General features: G+C 34.0%; 1 protein-coding gene across 1 annotated transcript; it reads right to left on the bottom strand.

The window, feature by feature from the left end:
- Window positions 1-4,568: 4,568 nt before the first annotated feature.
- On the bottom strand, window positions 4,569-6,913 carry LOC123534439 (uncharacterized). Its single transcript, XM_045316687.2, has 2 exons — window positions 6,373-6,913; window positions 4,569-6,109 (listed from the first exon to the last, which is right to left on the bottom strand). The coding sequence occupies exons 1-2, from the start codon at window positions 6,707-6,709 to the stop codon at window positions 4,569-4,571; spliced, it is 1,878 nt and encodes a 625-aa protein (XP_045172622.2). The 5' UTR covers window positions 6,710-6,913.
- Window positions 6,914-12,942: the final 6,029 nt, after the last annotated feature.

Below are 12,942 nucleotides of genomic sequence, written 5' to 3'. Positions count from 1 at the left end.
TTATCTTTTTAACAATATGAAAACTTCCCCTTCCAAAGTCCCCCCGTTTTTAAATGGGTGCGACCCTCGGTCTGGGTATACTGATGACGGCATTTGCTTCGTAACGTTTTGGCAACTAAATCTAGTTTTTTTTCGGGGTTTTAGTCTTCGGTCAGCTAATTGTTTTTAATGCAAAAAAAAATTTTGAGGGCTTTAGAACTAAAATACCGGGTTTTTCACTGAACCAAGATCCCATTGCGCCGGATCCCTTTGCTTCATTTCAAAAGGTTCATTACCATCAACAACTAACGAACAAATTTTTTTTTAATCACACTTAGAAAATCGTCCATCAGCCAACCTTTTACGAAGAATTTAGTACTGTTTTGCACATCAAATATTCATGTAACACTTTTCCTGATGAAAAAACTACACCCTACGTTTAAAGAAAACTTCTTTACAGATTTTATTAACTATCACAACAGCAATCTTTAAGTGCCGTGTGGCGGCTGTGACTGCGATTTTCAGGAGGGCGTAGGTTCAAGCCCAACTGGGACCAAATGTTTTTCCTTATTTTCCTTTTCCTAATATGTTTTTACTTCTTTCATGACTTATTATTGTTTTATTGTACAAAAGTGGAAATGTTTTCTTTTGATAAGCGATTTCTTGCTGTTCAAAGTGCATTTACCTCTGAAACAGAAGGGGTAGGGATAAAAATACAGAATTACATGCGGTTTTGTGTCTTCACTCTTTAGACTACATTTGTGGAAGAAATGTAGATAGGTTTTTACTTTTGCCCCCAAAATTATTTTTTTAAGAAGTGAGCAAAATATAAAACAGCCCGCAGATTCGAACTAATGTTTTCTGCCGGATTTTTTGTTCGTCTCATTAATTTTTTTACTTGAGTTACCCTTTTTTCTTTTATCAAAATTTTAATGGTAAATGAATTCTCTGCAAACTTTTTAGAGTAACCATCACTTTGAATTTTGTCTCTACTTGAGCTTGAGGCTTCACATGGCTCATCCAGTGTGTAAAGCAATTGGTAATACATATTTTTGTGAGTCATTAGTTTCATTACCGTTCTCAAAAGAAAAAAATTATACTTATACCAGCGAAAGTATGCGTATTGATTTCGTCCCCAATCTGGATCAAACATTAAATTTTACGTAAGTATACTACCACTGAGGTTTAGCACAATGTGAAACCCAATTTTATAAATAGACACATCCTTATAATATTTGTGAAATATAGTCCAAATCGTGGGAAAAAAATTTTAATCCAGGGAAATAAATTGTTATTTGATTTTCTTTTTTTTTCAAATGTTCATTACTAAAAAAACGCACTTTGGGCTTTTATGTAGATCAATTCATGGCGCAGTTTATAATTCAGACATTTTTTGTATGATATTTTGTTAAGTCAGGATATTTTTTTAAATAATTTTTGGGTATCATTTGCTATTTTCCCTCCTATATAATATAAAAAAAACAATATGCATAAATTCTATGCATTTCTTACATTTTGTAAGAAATACATGATATTATACTTTAGCGCTTTGTTTTAAAACTGATCTGATTATAGTAAGAGAAACGTATTACTAAGCATTTGTTTGTATTTATGTAATGTTAAACCTTTTGAAGTGTTCATAATTTTACAAACATAAAATGTTAATATGTACATTTTAGTTCTTTTTGAAGAGGTCATAATCTTTATTTTTTTCACAGGCTACTTTGATTTTATTTGTATTTGAATATCAAATTGTATTTTAATACTTCAACTTTTTCAATTAAGAGATCCTTGGGATATATATAGTGCCAAGGATCTTTTTGCAGATTTTATTAACTATCACAACAGCAATCTTTAAGTGCCGTGTGGTGGCTGTATAAAGTCTCCCCGTACTTGGATTCAGAGTTGTAATATTTTCTGGTCCTTTGGGATCACGGATTTCAATTAACATATGTGTAATAGAGTTCCGCTTAAGCCGGTGCTAGGGGGCGTGAGAGGTTTGCACATTTCATTACCTCTCATGAACAGACTCATCAAATCGAGTCTGCTATTATTCTTCTTGGTAGCATTCTTTGCTTCCAAATCTTTTTACAGATTTTATTAACTATCACAACAGCAATTTTTATGTGCCGTGTGGCGGCTGTAAAATGTCTCCCCGTACTTAGATTCAGTGTTGTTATATTTTCTGGTCCTTTGGGATCACGGAGTCCAATTAACATATGTGTAATAGAGTTCCGCTTAAGCCGGTGCTAGGGGGCGTGAGAGCTGTTGCACATTTCATTACCTCTCGTGAACAGACTCAATCAAACCGAGTCTGCTATTATTCTTCTTGGTTGCACTCTTTGCTTCCAAAGGATCTTTTTAAAGATTTTATTGTTATATGTCTTTATCCCATTTGGTATTTAAATCGAGATCAGCAGAGATGAAATAATTACATTTTCCTTGAATGAATGTGTGTTCTGTGTTCCCTAAAGTTGACTCCGATTAACTATTCATTGTTAAAGTCTAGATTTGTGAATCAACATATTTCTACTTTTTATAATTACTCAAATACATTTGATCATGATATTCTTATGAATTGATGTATTTGACGTTTTTTAAACTGAAAGACAATGTTTTGTGTAATATTTGGTTTTCTACAATTATCGGTCTACAAACTAATCATGTTTACCTTTATCTTGTTTCGTTTGTTTCAGAAATTACCAATATTTTCTATCTACTTTTGATATAATCTAAGGTTTCTTGTGAATTAATGCAAATATCGGTAATATTACTTTCGTTTAGCCACCACAATATTATTCAATAACAATAATTATATAAATTCTTAACTCAGATGTACGGTGCCCCTAAAGTGACATGTTACGCACTTTTTCTCCACTTAGGTAATGTGAGACTTTTTTTTATTTCATTTAAACGAAATCATTTCGTTTTAACGAATTAGTTATTTCGTTTAAACGAAATGATATTTCGTTTAAACGAAATAAACGAAATAACTAATTCGTTTAATAAACGAAATCATTTAATATACGTGTATATTTACCTGAAAAAGATACCAGTGTTATAGATATGACATATGTCCGGACACCAACCAACTATCTGATAAAATGTTGATTTACATCCTTTACTAAATAGAGATTATATACAAGTACAATAAATCCAATAAATAAACCATTTACGATTTCCCTCCTATACTAACTTAAAGACATGTTACGCACTTTTTTTCCACTAAGGTAATGTGAGACATTTTTTATTTCGTTTAAACGAATTAGTTTAGAAAATTGCGAGACACATTTATTTTGCGATGACATATTTAAACATACAAGCCGTAGATACATGTGAATTAAATAAACACAAAATGTATACGTTTAAACAAACGATCTTCGAATATGTTTTACATGATATTCATAAAAGATTTCCAAAACGTGGTCGACTCGCCCAGGAAAAACCAATGTCTGGAAACCTGTGCCCTTTTATCACATGTCTTTTACCACTGAATGTTGGGCTTCATCCTTGAAAGATCTTTTATGAACAATATGTCAGATAACTATTAACTCTAGATAAGTTACGTTTCCTCAACATTGAGGTTACAAATTATTGTGTAAATAAAGTAAGTATTACAATAATGTTCCTCTGATCTTTAACATTGAATTTAAATTTAACGATGTCACCGCACAGAGTGAATCGCTAGAACTAATTTCTTACCGCCAAAAATCTTATTTATATCTGATCTCGAATCACTCGAGCATTCAAAACAGGTTTTGAAAGATAATAACGCTAGGACAAAGGTACTCCGCTATACGATGTAACGCGGAGTACAAAAAGTCCTTTCTATATACTATACAAAATCAACAACAGACACTGTTGTGCGATTTGCGAGACACATTTATAGAAAATTACAAAGTATAGAGAAGCTGAAAAATTTTAATTCAATGTTCTTTATATGCAACTCTTGCAAGTCTTAAATAATCTTAAGTTCTTTACAATTTTAACATTTTTGTGACAGATAACCTTTTTTCAAGAGAGTCTTTTACATAACCATCCTTTGCTACATCGGTCTTCCAACGACCGTGTCTCTTTAAACACCTGTCTGATACACCGGTGTTAGCTACGGACGTAGCGCCACTTGCCCTTAAAGAATGCGTACCAAGTTTAAGGCCCGGCGCAACACTTTTCAATTTATCAACAATACATTCTTTTGCCCTTGTGTAACTTAACTTTTTATTTTTTCCTATAAGAGACGCGACATGTTTTGATCTAAATGCAGGTTTAAACAAATATTCATCAGAGTTAATCGACAAATGTGCTGCAGACTTTTCAAAACTAGATGGTCGGAATTGAATTGTACATCATTTCAATGCAAATTACTGACTTCGTTTAAACGCAGAAAACCTGCATAGGCTAACATAATCATTGACAAATCCCTCAAATCAATAATATCAACACTATCTTGATATGTTAAGCAAAGTGCTTGTAACATTTCTGAGCTTACAACGTCTTTCTTCTGTACTGGCTTGGAACTTATACGTTTCGCAGTTTCTAACAATTGTTTGACGATACTTTTTTCCGTCGGGTGCTGAAGATCGTTGATATTATGTACCCATTTTATTCCATTCATTCATGGCTAAATCTGTTACTTTAACAGGAGCATTCCAACTGGCTCTTGCATTGATACAATTGAATAATTCTCTTGTCATTAAACGAACTTTGTTATCTATTACGCTTTGTAATGATATTATCTGTCCGACGACTCTGGCCAACACTTTTACTGGAACTATATTTGCTCTATCTCGACATACCTGATATATCACGGAATCTAATGTAATTTCTAATCTTTGTATTCTTTCATATGATATAAAAATCATATTCTGTGCCATATCTAGAACATGCCCAAGCCAAACTAATCTCAGTGTCGGTACCCAATTACACTTTTCGTCAGCAAGTAAAAAGCCAAAAGCAACCAACGTTTGCATGGTAAACTCGCTTGAGCGCAAAGCTTTTTCATAATCTGAATGACCACCGATCCCATCATCGAGAAACATTATGATTTTATGTCCAGTTGCTCTTAAAAATGTAACAACTACCTTCAAATGTTTCGTAAATATGTGTCCTGCTGTTTTTATGCCGAATGGTAAAGAATTGTAAACGTAATACTTTGTATGTCCTGATCTAGAATATGAAAACCCCAAATATGTTCTGTGCTCTGGAAAAATGTCTATATGGTGATATACTCCTTTCAGATCGAAAGTAAATAGAAAAGAGTTTTTGTCAAATAATGTTTCTGCAACTTTTATGTCTTCAAACGTCACATTGAACTGGTGTAAAAAAGGATTAATGTGTCTGCAATCTAAGACTATCCTTGGTTTTCCATTTCTATTGTAGGTTACGGTTAAAGGATTGACTACATAAGGAATACTATCAATTTCACTTACTATGCCTTTAAGCAATAGATTTTCAATTTCTTGCTCAACAAAACATGAATTTTCTCGAGCAGTCTTGTTGTTTTTTAAAACAACACTGTCTGGAACACTCATAAAAGGCAACTTGTAGCCTTTTTCTACTACATTTAATATAAAAGTACTGTCTGAAGCCTCTCTCCATTTGGACAAATTTTGCTTCAGTCTACCTACCGGAGACGATTGCTCCGTCATACTTTTTTCAGTTATGACGTCACTCTCTTTCACCACATTATTACTTTGTGAAAATGAGATATCTGGATCTTTAATCCGAAATAAATTTTCGTTTTGAAAATTATTGCTAATAAAACTACTTATCTTATTATTGGAACTGTTCGCAGAACATTCCGACGATCCTTTCCAGTGGCCTGGCTTCCCGCAGGCGAAGCACAATCCTGGTCTACGAGGCGTTTGTTGTGTAGCATTAGAAACTTGTACATTGCCGGCCGATGCTGTAGTTGGCTTCCGGTATGGCCATGATCTACTGCCACGAGATCTCTTAGCTTTCTCCGCCTTTAACTTTTTGTTCGCCCTCGTCTCAGCCTTGAAAATCCTTTTTTCATCGTCGGAATCGCTGGCTAATGGGTTGGATTCATACTCGTTTACTACCCTCCACCCCAGTTCTGACGAGTCCGCTAAGCGTATGAGCTTTTGTCTATGAGATATCATTTCTTTTGCTGAAAATGAATGCAAATATTAGCGACTATCTCTCTCCATATGTATATGTCTATAACGGTAATAAAATGTGACTAACGTTGACAAATATAAACTGTGCCTACTGAACTATTAAATACACAATGAAGCCTTGCTTTATGTAAACATAGCGTTTATCTTAATCTTATCGTCTGCTTATCGATCGTCTGCTTACCGGTACATTTTAAACAAAATTTACCCGTGCGTCTGAAGCGATAACATTAAAAAAATATATATAAAAGAATACCTTCAGCGATCTTTTGTCTGGACTCCTGCAATTTGTTTGATTGTATCAAATGATCTGCTTCATCTAGAGCGATGCTAACCTTGGAGTTGTATTTAAACTGCTCTTCATTTGACTTCCGTTTAAAAGTTTGTGTGCCTTTCAATATGCTTGAAATCTTATTCATTTGCTCAAAATTAGAATTTCCACTTATCTTTTCTAGCATTTTCTCCATATCTGTAAGCATTGAAGTTTTGTGTTCCTCTAAAGACGCCTTCATCCTGTCGTCTATCATAGACTGGATTCTAGAATTTTTCATTCCCCACCGATCATCATAACTGCTGCGGTCCGAGGTGTCCATTGTTCCGGCTTGTAACGATGTCACCGCACAGAGTGAATCGCTAGAACTAATTTCTTACCGCCAAAAATCTTATTTATATCTGATCTCGAATCACTCGAGCATTCAAAACAGGTTTTGAAAGATAATAACGCTATGACAAAGGTACTCCGCTATACGATGTAACGCGGAGTACAAAAATTATATAATATAATTTGACGTATAAATGTAATTTTCAAGTGAAATTAAAGACTAAGAGGCCCTTAATTGGGGGTTCGCCGTCAGACGGCATTTACATGATGATGTGACGTATCCAATATCTTAAAATTTGCGCTACATTGGTATTAACATGTAATTAAGAAATAAATGTTTATCCTCTATAGTATCCAGTGCATATAAAAACTAAGACATATTACATTTTCTTTGAAATTTCATATATAATTCAAGAGGCCCCAAAAGGAGTTACACTCAAAATGAACAATTTTAACCGGACATGCTGCATATCATTTTTGCTATCAACGTAACATTCAGTTAAGTGTGTGGATATACTCACGCAGTCTTAAAACATTAACTGTACTAAAACTTATTGTGTAAAGTAATTTTACAGTTTTTATTATTGCAGCATCACTTTCTATTGAGGTCTGAAAACACTAAAACCGAGACTTTCGCAAAACAGCTGATACATATAGAATAAGTAACTCTGAGAATTTCAAGAAATTGTAGAGCCAATATATTACATATACATGTTACTTCGCTGCATTTCATTTCCTTATTTTCATTTAATTGTTACTACAATAAGAGTGCGTAAAGTATCGGTTATTGGTACTAACTTTTGAGACACATGTAGTCAAATTGCCCAAATATGGAATACTGAACCGATATATACACTGAAAAAAGTAAACAAGCAATATCACTTCCTTGCAAATATTTCATTTTTTTTTGCAAAACATTGTGTGTAAATATTTGATGCACATTGATATACACATATAAATTGCCAAACTTTTCAAAATTTCAGTGCATTTAAAGAATAGTGAGAGCTATCCTGTTCACTCTGGTGTTGGTGTCGCCTTTGTTAACATCCTCACCTTGGATAAGTTTTGCATGTAAGTTCTTATCTTAGCAACCAATATATGTGTTGGATTAAAACTTTACATAAGGCTTTTGTGTCGTCTAACCTTTTGAAATAAAAATATTCTTGACTTAGTTTAATACAAAATATGATTCGTTTTCAGCCTAGAATATTTGGTAAAAGTTCAGCATGTCCCTAAAAAACAAGGTGTATTTCAGAAACTACCTGCATTTGATTAAAATTTCACATAGTGCTTCCGGTCATCAAACCTCGGGAAGTAACCAATATATGGATTTGTAAGTCTTGCCCAGTCATGGTCCTTGTTAAACTTAGAAATTGTTGAATAGTCGAGCGCACGGCTTTTGGGCAACTATTGTTATTAAAATCGTTATCGGACTTTATCCACGGCCAGAACAGGCATTTTTCAAAAATATTTTGTTGAAGCAGTGGTATGCCATAAGACCAATTAACATTCAGTTGGTTTGGAATGGTGGAGTCGCCAGATGTAATAATACTACTACAATATAGAAAACCTTGTGTGACATTACACGTAAATGTTTGTAATTGCGTCTACATCACACAAAAGTGTTTTGCAAGGTAAAAACTTCAAACTTATCAAACTTAAACTCTTGGTAAATTTATTAATCATTTAACAGTATCAAGACTTTTACGGATATTTGGTATGTCATTCCTTACTGATGATCAAATTTCTGTATATCGAAATGTAATTAATATGAGTTTCTAGGGTGGTAGTGAAATGAATTACAACACAGGCGCCATATGCTCATGTAACACAAGTCATGCTTACACTGTCCTAAAGAATGGATGTTGCATTTTTGGTTGCGGGTTTATCCCACTTCCAAAGTTAAAGTGTATTTCTGACAATCAAAACATCTTTATTTTATTCCGAACCACATCCAAAGGATGTTCATGTGCTACACAAAATAGTCCCATTCATGAACAATGCGGATGAATCATCAATGAACAAGCAGTTCTTATTCAACCTTTATCCACTCACACTGACCATTTAGATTATATACGATCTATCATTGATAAGGTATTCCGGCCCATGGTTACATCACAAGCTGGGTCAGGCAGAGTTCATCTCAGATATGAGGCACATTAAATTTGTATTTGTTTCGCATTCATGTATATTCATAGACTGGCATTAAACAGAAAATAAATCTACCAAAAACCCGCAACCATCAGAAATTTCAAGGCTTTGATTACTTTTTGAGAGTATTTTCAATGCACAAGGCTAGACAAAAAAATCGCATGGACAAATATTCATTAAGAAAAACTATGTTCGAAGAAAGAACCTCCCCCCACCATATCAGTGATTGTATGGATGTGTACATGATTAACTTTAGACTTAATATACATGAACAAAGTAAAATATATAGACAACGAAAAAGATACGAACACACAAAGGAACAAAGTGGAGCACAGATTTGGAACTGTCAGTTGCAAAAACACAACTTGGAAATTAAACCAGTAAAAAGTGAAGTAAACCTTTCTCCTAATCCTACATATGCATAACAGTGTAAATAAAAGACGTGATGGCAGTATGTACAATACGAAATGATTCTGTAAATGTAGGTACAAAGTAAGCCTAACAACTATTAAGACATGTACTCAGTTCTTTTAACCTGAGCAAAATAGGCTTCTAGTGCATATTATGCCTAGAAGTGAACAAAATGACCATTAACAATTTTTTAATGTTGAGCTGAAACTACTTGGAGGGCCCTCAGGTTGGAATCTAGCCCTGACCATCACCAAGGTGCCAGGAAAATCATTTCATGCAGTCATTTGTACATAAAAATGCTTAATCTCAGTAATCCTTACAAGTATAACTATCGTTAATAACGAACAACAAAATATACATACTTAACCTATTATCAAAATTGTAAACAGAGATTTTACAGGTCCTGGATATTCTTGTTCCTATAGCATGAATAGATGCGAGTATATGAGGACAAAGAAGAGCCGATATCTACAATCTGCAAGGAACAAAATTACACAAAATACTAATGACTACATTATTTTTGAAAATATTAGAATTTTCTTGCCCCTTTATGGCTACTTCATAAACACTACCTACCAAATACGTAGCTGGTTGGGGAAAATAGGTGCTACATGTTTACATCAGTTATCCTTTTCAGATAATGAAATACTTACAATAATAAAATATAACTATCAGCTGTGCAGTGTCATTGTGACATTTACTGAAGTGGACACACACCAGTACTGGTGTCGTGTGGTACATGAAATGCTGACCTCCAGATTGAGCAGCGGAAACCTAAATACTTGACAACTGCTCCGCTGATACCAAATTGGTTAAAAAATGCCTTTGATTTGTCTCTCTGGCTAGCTGAATCAAGTGATCAGATTGTTGTTACAAGAGATCAGATGAATAAAGAAACATGTATAGGTGACATAATGTGCCAATGAATATAATTGGAGGCTTACTACTAGTATATCAAGAGGGCACACGTTTAAGAATAATCTGGTCTTTGAGCTATATTTATACTATGGCATATTAGTTAATGTTCCACTTACATCCTATTAAAGAGATGTGAATACCACCATACATATAAAATGGTGAATCATAAGTCGTCATATGCTAAATATATTTCAGCAATGATTCTGTTAACTAATAACTACTTATTAATCTAAATTATCACGAAATGTGAGTAATTTAATCCCCTTTGGAGCCTCATATTTCTTTTTTTTTGGGGGGATGGGGGGGGGGGGGGGGGGGGGGGGGGGGGGGGGGGGGGGGGGGAGGGGGGTGGTGTAAAATAACTACCTAAGAACACGTTAAATTGCTGTGAAGAAAATATTCTGGCAAATTTTATGGTTTACAACATATGAAAGAAGAGGGCAATTGACCAATTTTTTTTCAACAAACTTTAAAATTTGCTTATCAATTATTCTACAATAACACGACCCCACAGTGGTGACTTTTTATTTTTTTGTGTATTAGAATACCTGTTACACACTTGAACCTTAAATACTCAATCTTACTATCGTAGAGATTTCACAAACAGAGTAAAAACAATATACTTCTAAATTATGCGACACCTATCAAAAATTTCAAAATATTTTTTCAAAAACCCTGTAATGGGCCTCAAATTCTAAAAGAATTAGTGTGATGAACATATTTATTCATGTTACAATACATTTCATCTAAAACAGCTACACATTTTCATCAAATAATGATAAAAATTAAAATTTTCTTTAATTTCCCTTAAAATTGAGAAAAACACTAATTGTCCCCTTTTGGGGCCTCACAAAAAAATAAAAATGGATTTTTGAGCCTGGTATCCACCCTGGTTGAATAGAAGAAAGAATAACGAACGTTTTAAGGTATGATACCATATTGTACTAAAAATGCCTACGGGTTTGTTAACCAGGCCTCTTTTCCAAGTTAGCCAACTGTCTACTAAATTTGGGGTCTCCAGGGATTGCCTCTGAAATGGCAAACACCTTTTTCAGCCCTATCAGTCATATAGAGGTTTCATTTATGCTTTGATTTGATACAAACTTATACAGGATATTTATCTTGATAATCTCTAAACGCATTATTTCATCATGAGCAAGCACCTGAGTAGAACCACCGACCAGAAGGATGACTATATAAATATTGTTATGCTCTTCTGTAAGAGATGTAAGAGATTTCAGCTCTGTGATTCTAATGGGAATAAACAGTTTGATACTCTTCATAATGTGTATGCATACTACGGTTGTTACGTTAGTCTCAATCCTAAACATTAATGTCAAGATTACTAACATTTTAAAATTAACCTTTTATCATTTTTCGACCACTGTTTATGCTTTCAACCCGGTATCATTTCTTTTTCTTGGACGTATAGTAAAACAAGCATTTTTTTGACACGAACTGTGAATTTCACAACAGCATTACAGCAATGGCAGCTCTGTATTTTAAAAAATTACCTTTCCCCTCATTTCTCGCTAAAAAAAGAACTTGCACTAACAATGAACGTTTTTGGCTAGATTTCAATGTTTAAAATCACTAATAAAATATTCATACGCATCTGTCACGGTAGTCTGGTCCGAAGTAATGTTTTAATCCTTCCGCACAGAAATTTGATCCTGCAACAACTGTTAAAGACATCAGAATGACACAAGATTTACACAATGTCAGAAAAAAACCTTTCAAATGTAGCTAGTCGCAATAGGGATGGCTTTAAAATGGAGACTTCACAATATCATAAAACTTCTTTCTAGAATACAACGACCAAGAAGTACTTCAATACCGGGGTGCCACAAAAATCTAACTATTTTTTTAGCTCCGCTATTCGGAGAATAGGGGGGCTATACTACTCGCCCCGGCGTCGGCGTCGGCGTGACCCTTCTTGGTTAAAGTTTTTCGGCAACCTTTGTTTTTCTGTCATATTTTTGGTACTATTGCTTATATCACGCTGTAACTTCACATAAACATTGTCCAGTATACAAACAATATATTTTTAGGGGCGAAGCCCATTATACCCAAGGTCAAGGTCACCAGGCTGTTCTACTTAGGTTATTTTTAAGGTAAAAGATTTTCGGTAACCTTTGTTTTTCTGTCATATCTTTGTTACTATTGCTTATATCTTACTGTAACTTCACATAAACTTTGTCCAGTAAACAAACAAAGTATGTGTAGGGGCTGGGCCCATTATACCCAAGGTCAAGGTCACCAAGGTCTTATACTTAGGTTATTTTTAAGGTTAAAGTTTTTCGGCAACCTTTGTTTTTCTGTCATATCTTTGTTACTATTGCTTATATCTTACTGTAACTTTACATAAACATGGTCCAGCATACAAACAAAGTATGTTTAGGGACTGGGTCCATTATACCCAAGCTCAAGGTCACCAAGGTCTTATACTTAGGTTATTTGTAAGGTTAAAGTTTTTCAGCAACCTTTGTTTTTCTGTCATATCTTTGTTACTTTTGCTTATATCATATCGTAAGTTCACATAAACATTGTCCAGCATACAAACAAAGTATGTATAGGGGCTGGGCCCATTATACCCAAGGTCAAGGTCACCATGAAGTTATACTTTGAATTATTTTCTTGTTTAATTGTTTCGAGAGCTTCGTTTATAGACATATCTTTAGTACTTTAAAATATAATCACTTGAAATTAAAAATATTTGTTTATAATCATCTGCATGTGTGGCTA

The sequence above is a fragment of the Mercenaria mercenaria genome, chromosome 4, assembly GCF_021730395.1.
Source record: "Mercenaria mercenaria strain notata chromosome 4, MADL_Memer_1, whole genome shotgun sequence".
Lineage (NCBI taxonomy): Eukaryota > Metazoa > Mollusca > Bivalvia > Venerida > Veneridae > Mercenaria > Mercenaria mercenaria.
The sequence above is the reverse complement of the archived record's forward strand: the minus strand, read 5'-3'. Positions and strand labels throughout refer to the sequence as shown.

What these genes read in the sequence shown, in the direction of transcription:
- LOC123534439 (XM_045316687.2), bottom strand. Translation starts at nt 6,709, where the DNA reads ATGGACACCTCGGACCGCAGCAGTTATGATGATCGGTGGGGAATGAAA. An exon ending in CAGACAAAAGATCGCTGAAG is followed by an intron (nt 6,110 to 6,372) that starts GTATTCTTTTAT and finishes ATTCATTTTCAG; the next exon opens with CAAAAGAAATGATATCTCAT.